Genomic DNA, 19,091 nt, shown 5'->3' with positions numbered 1-19,091 from the left:
CCACATTGACTCTATACCGGTACCCCCTGTATATAGCCTCCACATTGACTCTATACCGGTACCCCCTGTATATAGCCTCCACATTGACTCTATGCCGGTACCCCCCTGTATATAGCCTCCACATTGACTCTGTACCGGTACCCCCTGTATATAGCCTCCACATTGACTCTGTACCGGTACCCCCTGTATATAGCCTCCACATTGACTCTGTACCGGTACCCCCTGTATATAGCCTCCACATTGACTCTGTACCGGTACCCCCTGTATATAGCCTCCACATTGACTCTGTACCGGTACCCCCTGTATATAGCCTCCACATTGACTCTATACCGGTACCCCCTGTATATAGCCTCCACATTGACTCTATACCGGTACCCCCTGTATATAGCCTCCACATTGACTCTGTACCGGTACCCCCTGTATATAGCCTCCACATTGACTCTGTACCGGTACCCCCTGTATATAGCCTCCACATTGACTCTGTACCGGTACCCCCTGTATATAGCCTCCACATTGACTCTGTACCGGTACCCCCTGTATATAGCCTCCACATTGACTCTGTACCGGTACCCCCTGTATATAGCCTCCACATTGACTCTATGCCGGTACCCCCTGTATATAGCCTCCACATTGACTCTATGCCGGTACCCCCTGTATATAGCCTCCACATTGACTCTATACCGGTACCCCCTGTATATAGCCTCCACATTGACTCTATGCCGGTACCCCCTGTATATAGCCTCCACATTGACTCTGTACCGGTACCCCCTGTATATAGCCTCCACATTGACTCTGTACCGGTACCCCCTGTACATAGCCTCCACATTGACTCTGTGCCGGTACCCCCTGTATATAGCCTCCACATTGACTCTGTACCGGTACCCCCTGTATATAGCCTCCACATTGACTCTGTGCCGGTACCCCCTGTATATAGCCTCCACATTGACTCTATGCCGGTACCCCCTGTATATAGCCTCCACATTGACTCTATGCCGGTACCCCCTGTATATAGCCTCCACATTGACTCTATGCCGGTACCCCCTGTATATAGCCTCCACATTGACTCTGTACCGTAACACCCTGTATATAGCCTCCACATTGACTCTATACCGGTACCCCCTGTATATAGCCTCCACATTGACTCTGTACCGTAACACCCTGTATATAGCCTCCACATTGACTCTATACCGGTACCCCCTGTATATAGCCTCCACATTGACTCTGTACCGTAACACCCTGTATATAGCCTCCACATTGACTCTATACCGGTACCCCCTGTATATAGCCTCCACATTGACTCTGTACCGTAACACCCTGTATATAGCCTCCACATTGACTCTGTACCGTAACACCCTGTATATAGCCTCCACATTGACTCTGTACCGGTACCCCCTGTATATAGCCTCCACATTGACTCTGTACCGGTACCCCCTGTATATAGCCTCCACATTGACTCTGTACCGGTACCCCCCTGTATATATCCTCCACATTGACTCTGTACCGTAACACCCTGTATATAGCCTCCACATTGACTCTATACCGGTACCCCCTGTATATAGCCTCCACATTGACTCTGTACCGTAACACCCTGTATATAGCCTCCACATTGACTCTATACCGGTACCCCCTGTATATAGCCTCCACATTGACTCTGTACCGTAACACCCTGTATATAGCCTCCACATTGACTCTGTACCGGTACCCCCTGTATATATCCTCCACATTGACTCTGTACCGGTACCCCCTGTATATAGCCTCCACATTGACTCTGTACCGTAACACCCTGTATATATCCTCCACATTGACTCTGTACCGGTACCCCCTGTATATAGCCTCCACATTGACTCTATACCGGTACCCCCTGTATATAGCCTCCACATTGACTCTATACCGGTACCCCCTGTATATATCCTCCACATTGACTCTGTACCGGTACCCCCTGTATATAGCCTCCACATTGACTCTGTACCGTAACACCCTGTATATAGCCTCCACATTGACTCTGTACCGGTACCCCCTGTATATAGCCTCCACATTGACTCTGTACCGGTACCCCCTGTATATAGCCTCCACATTGACTCTGTACCGTAACACCCTGTATATAGCCTCCACATTGACTCTGTACCGTAACACCCTGTATATAGCCTCCACATTGACTCTGTACCGTAACACCCTGTATATAGCCTCCACATTGACTCTGTACCGGTACCCCCCTGTATATAGCCTCCACATTGACTCTGTACCGTAACACCCTGTATATAGCCTCCACATTGACTCTGTACCGTAACACCCTGTATATAGCCTCCACATTGACTCTGTACCGGTACCCCCCTGTATATAGCCTCCACATTGACTCTGTACCGTAACACCCTGTATATAGCCTCCACATTGACTCTGTACCGTAACACCCTGTATATAGCCTCCACATTGACTCTGTACCGTAACACCCTGTATATAGCCTCCACATTGACTCTGTACCGTAACCCCCTGTATATAGCCTCCACATTGACTCTGTACCGGTACCCCCTGTATATAGCCTCCACATTGACTCTGTACCGTAACCCCCTGTATATAGCCTCCACATTGACTCTGTACCGGTACCCCCTGTATATAGCCTCCACATTGACTCTGTACCGTAACCCCCTGTATATAGCCTCCACATTGACTCTGTACCGGTACCCCCCTGTATATAGCCTCCACATTGACTCTGTACCGTAACACCCTGTATATAGCCTCCACATTGTCTCTGTACCGGTACCCCCTGTATATAGCCTCCACATTGTCTCTGTACCGGTACCCCCTGTATATAGCCTCCACATTGACTCTGTACCGTAACACCCTGTATATAGCCTCCACATTGACTCTGTACCGTAACACCCTGTATATAGCCTCCACATTGACTCTGTACCGTAACACCCTGTATATAGCCTCCACATTGACTCTGTACAGTAACACCCTGTATATAGCCTCCACATTGACTCTGTACCGTAACACCCTGTATATAGCCTCCACATTGACTCTGTACCGTAACACCCTGTATATAGCCTCCACATTGACTCTGTACCGTAACACCCTGTATATAGCCTCCACATTGACTCTGTACCGTAACACCCTGTATATAGCCTCCACATTGACTCTGTACCGTAACACCCTGTATATAGCCTCCACATTGACTCTGTACCGTAACACCCTGTATATAGCCTCCACATTGACTCTGTACCGTAACACCCTGTATATAGCCTCCACATTGACTCTGTACCGTAACACCCTGTATATAGCCTCCACATTGACTCTGTACCGTAACACCCTGTATATAGCCTCCACATTGACTCTGTACCGTAACACCCTGTATATAGCCTCCACATTGACTCTGTACCGTAACACCCTGTATATAGCCTCCACATTGACTCTGTACCGTAACACCCTGTATATAGCCTCCACATTGACTCTGTACCGTAACACCCTGTATATAGCCTCCACATTGACTCTGTACCGTAACACCCTGTATATAGCCTCCACATTGACTCTGTACCGTAACACCCTGTATATAGCCTCCACATTGACTCTGTACCGTAACACCCTGTATATAGCCTCCACATTGACTCTGTACCGTAACACCCTGTATATAGCCTCCACATTGACTCTGTACCGTAACACCCTGTATATAGCCTTGCTAATGTTATTCTTCAGCTGCTGTTTTATTATTTGTTACTTCCATTTCTTATTTTTTACTCATCAATTATTATAATTATTTTTTACTTGACAGGTATTTTTATTAAAACTGCATTGTAAGTGAGCATTTCACTGTAAGGTCTACACCTGTTGAATTCGGCGCATGTGACAAACAACATTTGATTTGATTTGATTCTCTCTTTCTCCCTCCCCATCTCTTTTTGCTGTTTCCATTTTACACAATGATATGGACAGAGAGAAGGAAAGATACGTCACATGAAGAGAGAGGTTGACCACGGCATAGGCAAATGGGAGCCTGGAGAGATGAACTGAGAAAAGAGGGAGATGAGACAGAGACTAGGTCAGAGTGAAAAATCAGTTCAGGCCAGCTGGTAAGGATATGAATCACGCCAAAACAATGAGAAAATCACATCTTCAAATATTACAGAGAAATAACAGTTATTTTCTCTCCTATGACCCCTTTAAGTCGTAAGTAGGATTCAGACTAGGATTAGTCCTGTGTGCTTATTACACTAACCAGCTGAGGGTCTATGATTTTTCACAAGATATTATGACACAGGATATGTTAGAAAATAGCCTTTTAGATAATAAAAGCCACGTAGTCTGTCTGTGTGTCTGTGTGTAAGAGCGCAAGATAGAGAGACAGAGGGAGAGAGAGAGGGCAAGATAGAGAGATGGAGGGCAAGACAGACAGAGAGAGAGAGAGAGAGAGAGAGAGAGAGAGAGAGATAGGGCAAGTTAGAGAGAGAGACAGAGAGGGCAAGATAGAGAGATAGGGTGAGAGAGAGAGAGAGAGAGAGGGATAGGGCAAGTTAGAGAGAGAGAGATAGAGAGAGAGAGAGAGAGATAGGGCAAGATAGAGAGAGAGATAGGGTAAGATAGAGAGAGAGAGATACATGAATCACATCACTCTCCAAAAAGACCCAATCCTAACCAGTAAACATGAAAACATCATTAACTTTATAATCAGCAACTGTAGGGATTCACCTCCCAATCAACTCGATCAGCTCCATCATCAGGATCAATACACATGGAAGTTTCATGAAGCCACATCCACACCACCATCCACAACGCTTCATATTTAACTGGAATAGAGGGTAGGAAATGAGTTAGGGAGGGAGGAGGAAGAGGAGGAGGGGGGAGAGTATTAGTTAGGGAGGGATGATGATGGGAGCAGGAAAGATAGGAGGGTAAGAGGAAGGATAGGAGGATAGAAAGAGGACAGATGGACGAAGGTTCGGCCAGCCAGTGATCTATCTTCCTGTAGTATGAAGGAGGAACAGGGACACCTGTTCCTTCACCTCTGATGCTCGCTCTCGCTCTCGCTCTCGCTCTCGCTCTCTCTCTCTCTCTCTCTCTCTCTCTCTCTCTCTCTCTCTCTCTCTCTCTCTCTCTCTCTCTCTCTCTCTCTCTCTCTCTAAGCCATTCTCTTTTCCTTCTCCAGTGTTCAGGTGGGATCTCATGATAGCTGGCTAAGGATCGATTCAGCCACTGGAGGTTCAATAGTATTACTGCTTCATTCTTCACACACACGCACGCGTGCACACACACACACACACACACACTCACACACTGACCCATCCCCCAACCTAAATCAATTCCATACAATCTTGTTTTGATCCATTTCTCCGGTGATTGAGTTTATTTGGAGGATCAGACAGACTAAATGACACATCACTTGAACATGTCAAGAGGATAAAACAGCAGGAAATTCAGACCCATAGAATGCATCACTTATTTTTTATAAAGGAAAGCCTGCCTATTTTACTTTTAAACAGATGCTTGAGAATTTTACCAATGAATGTATGTAAATATGACATTTCACTGTGATAATACCAAAAGTTCAACTAATCTAGGAATTAAGATTACAGTAAGATTACTAGACCTATAGCAAACAATATTTTATAATCTAACCCATCATAAAAGCGCAAAATGGAAAATCCTATAATCAACATAAATCCAATACTGATCTTTAGGGTAGATTATAATGTGGTGTTCCACCATCTGGACATTCCAATTCCTTCCTACCATTCCATTTAGCAGGAGATAGTGTCTAAACCCTGAATCTCATTTGAATATCTCCATAATATAGAGGTTGTTTAGGAACTGTGTCTGACTGTAGGGTGGGGGGGGACGCGTGTGTGTGGCATGCTCCCCATCTCTACCTGGAGAATCCAGAAGTTTTAATCAACAGCAGACTCCACGGCAGCTCAATAAAGGACTGAATTCACAAATGGGAAGGGAGAGAAAGTAATAGACCACCTCGCTACTGCACTCAACTGTTATAGAGAGAGAGAGAGAGACAGAGACAGAGACAGAGAGAGAGACAGACAGACAGACAGACAGACAGACAGACAGACAGACAGACAGACAGACAGACAGACAGACAGACAGACAGACAGACAGACAGACAGACAGACAGACAGACAGACAGACAGACAGACAGACAGACAGACAGACAGACAGACAGACAGACAGACAGACAGACAGACAGACAGACAGACTGAAGTTCTTCCATTTCACAGTTCCTTCCGATATAAAAATGACAAACAACTTCTGGCTCTTTCCACCCCCCTGTGGAATAGTAGTTAGATAGAACATAGAGAGAATGGGAGTTAAATGGCACACTATTCACTATGTAGTGCACTACTTTTGACCAGGGCCCTATGGGCTTTATAAAGGGAGCCATTTGGGACACATTTAGAGTCTTTCAGGTTGATAATATTCTGTTGCTGTATTTTAGTCTTCTCCTGTCCCTGTCCTGTCCTAAAAGCATCCTCAGCCTCCTGACTGATTACTGATGCTTCACACCTAATCAGTACTAGACCCAGAAATACTACTCTTAATGTGTCTGTCTGTCTGTCAGAGAGAGAGCATTGGTCTTTGTATGTGTGTACGTGTGTGTGCGCACCCAATTTTTAGCAACTACCTGTAATGAGAATAGTATTGACGTAAACACTGACTCGGTGACTGAGTTCATCAGGAAGTGCATAGAGGATGTTGTTCCCACTGTGAGGATTACAACTTATCCAAACTAGAAACCGTGGATAGATGGCAGCAATCACGCAAAACTGAAAGCGCGAACCACAACATTTATCCACGGCAAGGAGATGGCCGCCCACCAAAACTCATAGACCAGGCAAGGAGGACATTAATCAGAGACGCAACAAAGAGACCAAAGATAACCCTGAAGGAGCTGCAAAGCTCCACAGCAGAGTTTGAAGTATCTGTCCATTGGACTACATTAAGCCGTACACTCCACAGAGCTGGGCTTTACAGAAGAGTGGCCAGAAAAAAAGCCATTGCTTAAAGAAAAAAATAAGCAAACCCGTTTGGTGTTCACCAAAAGGCATGTGGGAGACTCCACAAGCATATGGAAGAAGGTACTCTGGTCAGATGAGACTAAAATTGAGCTTTTATGCCATCAAGGAAAACTATATATCTGGCGCAAACACAACACCTCTCATCACCCCGAGAAAACCATCCCCAACAGTGAAGCATGGTGGTGGCAGCATCATGCTGTGGGGATGTTTTTCATCGGCAGGAACTGGGAAACTGTTCAGAATTGAAGGAATGATGGATGGCGCTAAATACAGGGAAATTCTTGAGGGTGACCTGTTTCAGTCTTCCCAAGATTTGAGACTGGGACGGAGGTTCACCATCCAGCAGGACAATGACCCTAAGCATACTGCTGAAGCAACTCTCGAGTGGTTTAAGGGGAAAACATTTAAATGTCTTGGAATGGCCTAGTCAAAGCCCAGACCTCAATCCAATTGAGAATCTGTGCTATGACTTAAAGATTGCTGTACACCAGCGGAACCCATCTTACTTGAAGGAGCTGGAGCAGTTTTGCCTTGAAGAATGGGCAAAAATCTCAGTGAGTAGATGTGCCAAGCTTATAGAGACATAGCCAAGAGACTTGCAGCTGTAATTGCTGCAAGGGGTGGCTCAACAAAGTATTGACTTTAGGGGGGTGAATAGTTATGCACACTCAAGTTTTCTGTTTTTTTGTCTTATTTCTTGTTTGTTTCACATTAAAATATATTTTGCATCTTGTGCAATGTTTATGGACATATTAAATCTCATATTAAATCTCTCCCTATCCCAGACTGCTGTCCCCACTTGCTTCAAGATGTCCACCATTGTTCCTGTACCCAAGAATACAAAGTAAATGAACTAAATGACTATCACCCATAGGACTCATTTCTCTCATCATGAAGCACTAAGCTCACGGCCTTGGGTCTGAAACCCGCCCTGTGCAACTGGGTCCTGGACTTCCTGATGGGTCGACCCCAGGTTCGTGAAGGTAGGCAACAACACCTCCACCACACTGATACTCAACACTGGGGGCCCCACAAGGGTGCGTGCTTAGGTCCCTCCTGTACTCCCTGTTCACCCATGACTGCGGGGCAACGCACGCCTCCAACTCAATCATCAGGTTTTCTGACAACACAACAGTGGTAGGCCTGATTACCAACAACGATTAGACAGCCTAGAGGGAGGAAATGAGGGCCCTGACGGCGTTGTGCCAGGAAAATAACCTCTCCCTCAACATCAACAAAACAAAGGAGCTGATCGTGGACTTCAGGAGACAGCAGAGGGAGCACGCCACTATCCACATCGATGGGCCGCAGTGGATAAGGTGGAAAGCTTAAAGTTCTTCGGCATGCATATCACTGACAACCTAAAATGGTCTATGCACACAGACAGTGTGGTGAAGAAGGCGCAATAGCGCCTCTTCAACCTCAGGAGGCTGAAGAAATTCCGCATGGCCCCTCAGTCCCTCACAAAGTTCTACAAATGCACCAATGAGAGCATCCTGTCAGACAGACTGTATCACCTCCTGGTACGGCAATTGCACCGTCCACAACCGCAAGGCACTCCAGAGGGTGGCGCGGTCAGCACAACACATCACTGTTTGTCCTCCAGGACATCTACAGCACCCTGTGTCACATGAAGGCCAAGAAGATCATCAAGGTTCTCAGCCACCCGAGCTACGGCCTGTTCACCCCGCTACCATCTAGAAGACAGAGACAGTACTGGTGAATCAAAGCTGTGACCGAGAGACTAAAACCAGCTTATATCTCCAGGACATCAGACTGTTAAACAGTCACCGCTAGCCGGCCTGTTACTAGCTGGCTACCACCCGGTACTCTACCCTGCTTTGCACGCTCTTGGCATTCACCAAAACAGCTTCATGAGGTAGTCAACTGGAATGCATTTCAATTAACAGGTGCGCCTTGTTAAAAGTTAATTTGTGGAATTTTTCTAATTCTTAATGCATTTGAGCCAATCAGTTGTGTTGTGACAAGGTAGGGGGTATACAAAAGATAGCCCTATTTGGATAAAACACCAAGTCCATATTATGGCAAGAACATTTTAAATAAGCAAAGAGAAACGACAGTCCATCATTACTTTAAGACATGAAGGTCAGTCAATATGGAACATTTCTAGAACTTTGAAAGTTTCTTCAAGTGCAGTCGCAAAAACCATCAAGCGCTATGATGAAACTGGCTCTCATGAGGACCGCCACAGGAAAGGAAGACCCAGAGTTACCTCTGCCGCAGAAGACAAGTTCATTAGAGTTAATTGCACCTCAGATTGCAGCCCAAATAAATGTTTCACAGAGTTCAAGTAACATCAACTGTTCAGAGGAGACTGCGTGAATCAGGCCTTCATGGTCGAACTGCTGCAAAGAAACCACTACTAAAGGACACCGATAATAAGAAGAGACTTGTTTGGGCCAAGAAACACAAGCAATGGACATTCGACCGGTGGAAATCTGTCCTTTGGTCTGATGAGTCAAAATTTGAGATTTTTGGTTCCAACATCTGTGTCTTTGTGAGATGCAGAGTAAGTGAACAGATGATCTCTGCATGTGTGGATCCCACCATGAAGCATTGATGAGGTGTGATGGTGTGGTGGTGCTTTGCTGGTGACACTGTTAGGGATTTATTTAGAATTCAAGGCACACTTAACCATCATGGCTAACACGTCATTCTGCAACTATACGCCATCCCATCTGGTTTGCGCTTAATGGGACTAGCATTTGTTTTTCAACAGGACAATGACCCAAAACACACCTCCAGGCTGTGTAATAGCTATTTGACCAAGAAGGAGAGTGATGGAGTGCTGCATCAGATGACCTGGCCTCCACAATCACCCGACCTCAACCCAATTGATATGGTTTAGGATGAGTTGGAAAAGCAGTGCTCAGCATATGTGGGAATTCCTTCAAGACTGTTGGAAAAGCATTCATGAAGCTGGTTGAGAGAATGACAAGAGTGTGCAAAGCAAAGGGTGGCTACTTTGAAGAATCTTAAATATAAAATATATTTAGATTTGTTTAACACTTTTTTGGTTACTACATGATTCCAAATGTGTTATTTCATAGTTTTGATGTCTTCACTATTATTCTATAATGTTGTCACGACTTCCGCCTGGTTCGGGCGGCTTTCGGCGGTCGACGTCACCGGCCTTCTAGCCATCGCCGATCCACCTTTCATTTTCCTTTGGTTTTGTCTTGTCTTCCCTCACACCTGGTTTCAATTCCATCAATTACATGTTGTGTATTTAACCCTCTATTCCCCCCATGTCCTTGTGCGGATTTGTTTCTTGTAGTGCTTGTGCACGTTATGCTGGTGGAGACTGGGTTTTGTTTGACCCATTCATTGATTGTTCTGTTTACGGTGGTTTTTATGTTTATTAAACGACACCGTTGTAAATCAGTTTTCGCTCTGCTGCGCCTGACTTCTCTGCCGCCAGTACGCGCCCTGTTACAAATGTAGAAAATAGTAAAAATAAAGAAAAAACCTTGAATGAGTTGGTGTGTCCAACCTTTTGACTGGTACTGTATATATATATGTATATGCAGTATATTTATATTCCGGAATATGACATTGCTCGTTCTGGTATTTCGTAACTTATTTCCTTTCATATCTGGGGATTTGTGTATAGTTTTGTAACAGTACCACTGTTAGACCTAGAAACATAAGCATTTCGCTGCACCTGCGATAATATCTGCTAAATATGTGTACGCGACCAATAACATTTGGTTCGATTTATATGTGCTCCAGCAGCAGGGTCTTTTAATATCAGCAGTGATAAGCGGTGGTGACTGCATTCTGAAGAGGAAAGGATTGACTTCTGAACGAGTTCATCATCATGCACCTCCAACATGCGTCCCAAATGGCATCCTATTAACTACATAGAGGATTACTTTTAATCAGGACCCATAGGGCTCATGTCAAAAGGATTGCACTATACAGGGAATAGGGTGCCATTTGGGACACAAACCCAATCTACAGCCAGAAGCCTGCCAGCACTTCACAGCTCTTTACAGCCCCTAACAGACCTCACAGGATTACAGCATCTCTGCCTGGAGGAAGGGATTGTAGCTTCTTTGATGAATGGTGATACATGTAAATGGACTTGTAGGAGCGAGAGAGAGGGAAGGAGAGAAAAGCAGGCTGCCCAGAATAAAAACAGCTTTACACGTGAATAGGGATGTGAAAATACACCCAGTTTCCTTTTCTCTACCCACTTTCCTGTTCTGTGTGTGTGTGTACAGTCGTGGCCAAAAGTTTTGAGAATGACACAAATATTAATTTTCACAAAGTCTGCTGCCTCAGTTTGTATGATGGCAATTTGCATATACTCCAGAATGTTATGAAGAGTGACCAGATGAATTGCAATTAATTGCAAAGTCCCTCTTTGCCATAAAAATGAACTGAATCCCCCAAAAACATTTCCACTGCACTTCAGCCCTGCCACAAAAGGACCAGCTGATATCATGTCAGTGATTATCTCGTTAACACAGGTATGAGTGTTGACGAGGACAAGGCTGGAGATCACTCTGTCATGCTGATTGAGTTCGAATAACAGACTGGAAGCTTCAAAGGGAGGGTGGTGCTTGGAATCATTGTTCTTCCTCTGTCAATCATGGTTACCTGCAAGGAAATACGTGCCGTCATTATTGCTTTGCACAAAAAGAGCTTCGCAGGCAAGGATATTGCTGCCAGTAAGATTGCACCTAAATCAACCATTTATCGGATCGTCAAGAACTTCAACGAGAGCGGTTCAATTGATGTGAAGAAGGCTTCAGGGCGCCCAAGAAAGTCCAGCAAGCGCCAGGACCGTCTCCTAAAGTTGATTCAGCTGTGGGATCGAGGCACCACCAGTACAGAGCTTGCTCAGGAATGGCAGCAGGCAGGTGTGAGTGCATCTGCATGCCCAGTGAGGCGAAGACTTTTGGAGGATGGCCTGGTGTCAAGAAGGGTAGCAAAGAAGCCACTTCTCTCCAGGAAAAACATCAGGGACAGACTGATATTCTGCAGAAGGTACAGGAATTGGACTGCTGAGGACTGGGGTAAAGTCATTTTCTCTGATGAATCCCCTTTCCGATTGTTTGGGGCATCCGGAAAAAAGCTTGTCCGGAGAAGACAAGGTGAGCGCTACCATCAGTCCTGTGTCATGCCAACAGTAAAGCATCCTGAGACAATTAATGTGTGGGGTTGCTTCTCAGCCAAGGGAGTGGGCTCACTCACAATTTTGCCTAAGAACACAGCCATGAATAAAGAATGGTACCGACACATCCTCCGAGAGCAACTTCGCCCAACCATCCAGGAACAGTTTGGTGACGAACAATGCCTTTCCCAGCATGATGGAGCACCTTGCCATAAGGCAAAAGTGATACCTAAGTGGCTCTGGGAACAAAACATCGATATTTTGGGTCCATGGCCAGGAAACTCCCCAGACCTTAATCCCATTGAGAACTTGTGGTCAATCCTCAAGAGGCAGGTGGACAAACAAAACCCCACAAATTCTGACAAACTCCAAGCATTGATTATGCAAGAATGGGCTGCCATCAGTCAGGATGTGGCCCAGAAATTAATTGACAGCATGCCAGGGCGGATTGCAGAGATCTTGAAAAAGAAGGGTCAACACTGCAAATATTGACTCGTTGCATCAACTTCATGTAATTGTCAATAAAAGCCTTTGACACTTATGAAATGCTTGTAATTATGCTTCAGTATTCCATAGTAACACCTGACAAAAATATCAAGACACTGAAGCAGCAAACTTTGTGGAAATTAATATTTGTGTCATTCTCAAAACTTTTGGCCACGACTGTACAGTGTGTGTGTGTGTGTGTGTGTGTGTGTGTGTGTGTGTGTGTGTGTGTGTGTGTGTGTGTGTGTGTGTGTGTGTGTGTGTGTGTGTGTGTGTGTGTGTGTGTGTGTGTGTTTATTCCAATAGTAGCAGCAGTATTGTGTGTGATGAATTAATTAGGTCTGTGAGCAGGCAGCATGTGGTTCCTCTCCCCAACACAAGTTGATTAGTGATACCAGCTGTCCCCAGTGTGTGTGTGAATGTGTATGTGTGTGTGTGTGCATGTCAATGTGCCATTCCCTTGCCAGCTGCCAGCTGCCAGGCTACACCATGCCAGTCCTATATGATTACCCACTGGCACTAAACACAGACTGGAGCCAACCACCAACCAGGAGGCCAAGATGGCCAACCATGGTCATCCCATAGTCCCTTCTACCCTTCTCCCATCTCCTCTCCTCTCCTCTCCTCTCCTCTCCTCTCCTCTCCTCTCCTCTCCTCTCCTCTCCTCTCTCCTCTCCTCTCCTTTCATTGCTACTCACTTCCTTTTCTCCCCACTCCTCTTCTATCTCTCCCCTCTCTCCTCTCCTCCCCAGTGTATATGTTAAATTAAGGTGTATTTACCTGGGAATATGTAGCGTCAGGTGTGTTAAATTAAGGTGTATTTACCTGGGAATATGTAGCGTCAGGTGTGTTAAATTAAGGTGTATTTACCTGGGAATATGTAGCGTCAGGTGTGTTAAATTAAGGTGTATTTACCTGGGAATATGTAGCGTCAGGTGTGTTAAATTAAGGTGTATTTACCTGGGAATATGTAGCGTCAGGTGTGTTAAATTAAGGTGTATTTACATGGGAATATGTAGCGTCAGGTGTGTTAAATTAAGGTGTATTTACCTGGGAATATGTAGCGTCAGGTGTGTTAAATTAAGGTGTATTTACCTGGGAATATGTAGCGTCAGGTGTGTTAAATTAAGGTGTATTTACCTGGGAATATGTAGCGTCAGCTGTGTTAAATTAAGTTGTATTTACATGGGAATATGTAGCGTCAATTGTGTTAAATTAAGGTGTATTTACCTGGGAATATGTAGCGTCAGGTGTGTTAAATTAAGGTGTATTTACCTGGGAATATGTAGCATCAGGTGTGTTAAATTAAGGTGTATTTACCTGGGAATATGTAGCGTCAGGTGTGTTAAATTAAGGTGTATTTACCTGGGAATATGTAGCGTCAGGTGTGTTAAATTAAGGTGTATTTACATGGGAATATGTAGCGTCAGGTGTGTTAAATTAAGGTGTATTTACCTGGGAATATGTAGCGTCAGGTGTGTTAAATTAAGGTGTATTTACATGGGAATATGTAGCGTCAGGTGTGTTAAATTAAGGTGTATTTACCTGGGAATATGTAGCGTCAGGTGTGTTAAATTAAGATGTATTTACCTGGGAATATGTAGCGTCAGGTGTGTTAAATTAAGGTGTATTTACCTGGGAATATGTAGCGTCAGGTGTGTTAAATTAAGGTGTATTTACCTGGGAATATGTAGCGTCAGGTGTGTTAAATTAAGATGTATTTACCTGTGTATATGAAGCGTCCAGGTGTGCCCTTGCAGAACTGTTTAGATTTGTATGACAGCGTGACCTCTACAACCCCGGGGATGTGTCTTGGGGGAGTCTGCACCCGGATGGCGTGGGCTGTGATGAGCTACGGAGGGGGACAGGGGACAAAAGAAGGTTGTAATATTACATATCTACTTCACTTGTCATTACAGACCCCATAACATTTTGGGGTTCCAGAGTTGCGCAACGGTCTAAGGCACTGCACCTCAGTGCTAGAGGTGTCACTACAGACCCTGGTTCGATTCTAGGCTGTATCACAACAGGCCATGATTGGGAGCCGCATAGGATGGCGCACAATTGGCCCAGCGTTGTCCGAGTTTGGCCGCCGGTGTATTCATTGTATCTCATTGTAAATAAGAATTTGTTCTTAACTGACATAGTTAAAAAAAGGTTAAATAAAATGTCAATTAAAACAAGTTCTATACAGTGCCTTCGGAAAGTATTCAGACCCCTAGACTTTTTCCACATTTTTGTTAGGTTACAGACTTATTCTAAAAATGTTTACATCGTCTTTTCCCCTCATCAATGTACAACAATACCCCACAATGACAAAGCAAAAAATTATTTTGAGATTTTTTGTGCAAAAAATAAAAACTGAAATATCACATTTACATAAGTATTCAGACCCTTTCCTCAGTACTTTGTTGAAGCACCTTTGGCAGCGATTTTAGCCTTGAGTCTTGGGCATGACGCTACAAGCTTGGCACACCTGTATTTGGGGAGTTTCTCCCATTCTTCTCTGCAGATCCTCTCAAGCTCTGTCAGGTTGGATGGGGAGTGTTGCTGCACAGCTATTTTCAGGTCTCTCCAGAGATGTTTGATTGAGTTCAAGTCTGGGCTCTGGCTGTGCCACTCAAGGACATTCAGAGACTTGTCCCGAAGTCTTGCCTGTCTGCTTAGGGTCGTTGTCCTGTTGGAAAGTGAACCTTTCGCCCCAGTCTGAGGTCCTGAGCGCTCTGGAGCAGGTTTTCATCAAGGATCTCTCTGTTCTTTGCACAGTTCATATTTCACTCAACCCTGACTAGTCTCCCAGTCCCTGCCGCTGAAAGACATCCCCACAGCATGATGCTGCCACCACCATGCTTCACCTTAGGGATGGTGCCAGGTTTCCCACAGACATGACTCTTGGCATTTAGGCCAAAGAGTTCAATTTTGGTTTCATCAGACCAGACAATCTTGTTTCTCATGGTGTGAGAGTCCTTTAAGTGCCTTTTGGCAAACTCCTAGCGGGCTGTCATGTGCCTTTTACTGAGGAGTATCTTCCGTCTGGCCACTACCATAAAGGCCTGATTGGTTGAGTGCTACAGAGATGGTTGTCCTTCCGGAAGGTTCACCCATCTCCACAGAGGAACTCTGGAGCTCTGTCAGGAGCTCTGTCAGCTCTGTCAGCTCTGTCTTCTTCCCCGATTGCTCCAGAAAGAGTCTTGGTGGTTCCAAACTTCTAACCCTTACCCTAACCCCAAAAACTCTATTTAACCCTAACCCTAGCTCCTAACCCTAACTCTTAACGTAATTCTAACCTTAACCCGAAACTCCCCAGAAATAACATTTGACCTCGTGGGGCTAACAAAATGTCCCCAGTTGGTGAAATTTTTGTTCGTTCACTATTTTTTGTTAAACAAATAAACAAACAAACAAACAAACAAAACAAACAAGCACGCACACACGCTACTGACCTCACTCCAGACCAGCATGGTACCAAATATGACCTGAAGTCCATCAAAGAAGTTTTCTCCAATGATAATGACTGTAGCCCCGCCTGTAGTCCAGCCCTCACTGGGGCTGATGGCCTTGATACAAGGGGTGGCTGTTGAGGGAGGGGGAGGGAGGAGGGAGGTAGGGGGTAGAGCGATCAGAAATATAGCTTTAACTCCCACAGTACAGTTTCTCCCTTCTGATTGATTCTATGAAGAGAAAAACTAAATTCTGCAATTCATAAGGAGGTCTGCTGTGAGGCGTAATACTGACCCCTGGATCTTATGATTACAGGCTTTACATTACTGGATCAGATTGGAGAAAAGAACAGCAGTGGAATTACAAATAAATAATAAATAAAGGCTTAATCTCCTCTACTTTACAGATCCTCAGCTTGTCAGACATGATGTCATTCTCCAAAGCAGGGTAATCCACTTTACTACAGAATGACTTCTGCTCTTTCCACATCTCTCTTCTGCCTCTCTCTCCTCGCTTTCTTTACCCTCCTCTCTCTCCGTCATCCTTCCCTTTCCTCTCTCTTCACTCTCCTCTCTCTCCCCTCCCTCCTCTGCCTCTCTCCCTTTTCATCTCTCCTCCTCTTCATCCTGCAAGTATTTTCATCGACCCTGATGGTGTGTGTGAGTCAACCAGATGGTGAAACATGAATCCATGTGATAAGATTAACATTTGGGGTCTTCCTCTCTGCCATCTGTTGTGTTCGTTGCTCATCTAGTACTGCCTATCGCAAGCCCTGATACCGCAATACATATCATTGTGCGCTGATTGCCTAGTACTGCCTCAAACAGGCCCTGATACTTCACAAAACACTTAGAGGTCCTCCTCTCCTCTCCTCTCCTCTCCTCTCCTCTCCTCTCCTCTCCTCTCCTCTCCTCTCCTCTCCTCTCCTCTCCTCTCCTCTCCTCTCCTCTCCTCTCCTCTCCCCTCCCCTCCTCTCCCCTCCCCTCCTCTCCTCTCCTCTCCTCTCCTCTCCTCTCCTCTCCTCTCCTCTCCTCTCCTCTCCTCTCCTCTCCTCTCCCATGCATCTTTCTTCTCTCTGTTCCCCTTCTTCCTCCATCTCTACTCTCACACCTATCCTCTCTCCCCCACGCTCCCCCACTCTCTTCCCTGTAATGTTCTGTTCTCCCTCTGCTCTATTCCTCCTTCTATTCCTTCTTTCCTCCCTCTCCATATGGGCCCCGGTGTAAAATACTACACCATATAGGGAATAGGGTGCCATTTGGGACACAGACCTAGAAAATAGTCATCACAGCGACTTAAAACTTAACGCTGAATCTTAATGTAATCTAGTGTGCGCTATCACCCAAATCCAGTCGTAGTTTGATCATGATGGTCCCTGGGGTTGAGGTCGTTCCACACAGGAAAAATATGTTCCTGTTATTTACCGTCAGGGAAAAGATAATGAGAATCTAACTGGATTACTTTGAGTTGGAGGAATCTGAGCAGGCTCTAAATCATTACAAAGTATTAGGGGTGTGTGTGTGTGTGTGTGTGTGTGCGTGCGTGCGTGCGTGCGTGCGTGCGTGTGTGTGTGTGTGTGTGTGTGTGTGTGTGTGTGTGTGTGTGTGTGTGTGTGTGTGTGTGTGTGTGAGATCGAGCATGCTTGTGTGTGTTAACCTGGGAAAAGCTTTGGGGGAGAGAGAGAGATAGAGGCTGGAGGATAAACCCAGCCAGGTCTCATAGGAAATAAGCTCAGCGTTGTCTTTAAGCTTCCTGGGGCCTCATAAGAACCATAGTCCTGCTACGACACATGGTCCTCATAAGACACTATGGCAGTTCTAACAAGAGCCGGCCACTGGGGGAATACAGGATTCACTGCTGCTCTCATCATCTCAGAGGGAAAAGGAAGGAGAGGAGAGGGGGGAGAAGAGAGGAAAAGGAAGGAGAGGAGAGGGGGAGGAAGACAGGAAAAGAAAGGAGAGGAGAGGGGGGAGAAGACAGGAAAAGGAAGGAGAGGAGAGGGGCGAGAAGAGAGGAAAAGGAAGGAGAGGAGAGGGGGGAGAAGCGAAATAAATAAAGTGAGGGAAGAGGGAGGTAGTGATAGAGGGAGAAAAAGATAGAGACAGAAAGAGAGAGAGAGAGAGAGAGAGAGAGAGAGAGAGAGAGAGAGAGAGAGAGAGAGAGAGAGAGAGTTTCCCATGCTCCAGGAACGAGGGTGTTCCTTCTGAGGGGTCTTGTCTCCTGGCCCGGCGACCGTGTTTAGAGTTGTTGTGGACAAACATGTTGTCAGACACAGAGAGGACATGACCGTCCACACTCACCGTGGTAGACACCACCACCTGGGACAGACATGGACAGGAGGCACAAGAGACATAGAGGAAAAGGGGTCAGGGGGACAGACAAGGACACGTGAGACAGGACCTGAAAGCTACCATCAAACAGCATTACCGTTGTGTCTAATGTTATGATGTAAAATGAGGTTTTACGGTTCTCTCTCTCCCACCTGAAAGCGTCTCATGTCTCGTGGGTTCCCTGCATTCTTCAGACAGTTCTGGTTGCATTTCAGGAAGAACTTGAGGAAGAACCTGGAGAGAGAGGAGACCAGAAAACAGTCTCATGCATCATCGCTTTTGTTTCCTGACCTAATAGAGCTGCGTTTAATCAGACAGCAATGAGAGCAGCAGCGTGTGTGTGTACCCCACAGGGTGTTGTGATGCATCTCGTGCAGTTGTGCAGTAGTTAGAGGGAAGGTGCATGCCTGCTTCCCACCTGCTTGTAACCCTCTCGCTTCCAGCTTCCTGCCACTGGCTAGCACTTGTAGCAAACCGGGAAGCAAGCTCTGCATGTAAGCCTTCACTTGCCAGTATACAGCCTCTCCATCACCAAGACTCCTGCTGGGCCTCCTCGTGGTAACACACGTTAACTGGGCGTGGCCCCAGGCTCACTCGGCAGGGGATCTGGGAGCTACAGCGGTACCCAGGGTAGCAGTGCACAGGCCCACATTATGTGGACACGCCCTGGCATCG

General features: G+C 45.8%; 1 protein-coding gene across 3 annotated transcripts in view; it reads right to left on the bottom strand.

Annotated features, from left to right (window-relative positions):
• Nucleotides 1–19,091, bottom strand: part of LOC139581656 (transcription factor COE1-A-like) — a 123,907-nt gene that overhangs the window by 48,892 nt on the left and 55,924 nt on the right. For all 3 annotated transcript variants that reach the window (XM_071411647.1, XM_071411648.1, XM_071411649.1), the window contains exons 7-10: nt 18,569–18,650; nt 18,264–18,404; nt 16,089–16,220; nt 14,371–14,497 (exon numbers count right to left, since the gene is read on the bottom strand). In XM_071411647.1, the coding sequence (XP_071267748.1) occupies nt 14,371–14,497; nt 16,089–16,220; nt 18,264–18,404; nt 18,569–18,650 (482 nt within the window). The remainder of the gene's footprint in view (nt 1–14,370; nt 14,498–16,088; nt 16,221–18,263; nt 18,405–18,568; nt 18,651–19,091) is intronic.

This window comes from Salvelinus alpinus, chromosome 7 (assembly GCF_045679555.1).
Source record: "Salvelinus alpinus chromosome 7, SLU_Salpinus.1, whole genome shotgun sequence".
In the NCBI taxonomy this organism is placed as follows: domain Eukaryota; kingdom Metazoa; phylum Chordata; class Actinopteri; order Salmoniformes; family Salmonidae; genus Salvelinus; species Salvelinus alpinus.
Note: the sequence above shows the minus strand (reverse complement) of the source record. Positions and strands in the feature narration are given on the sequence as shown.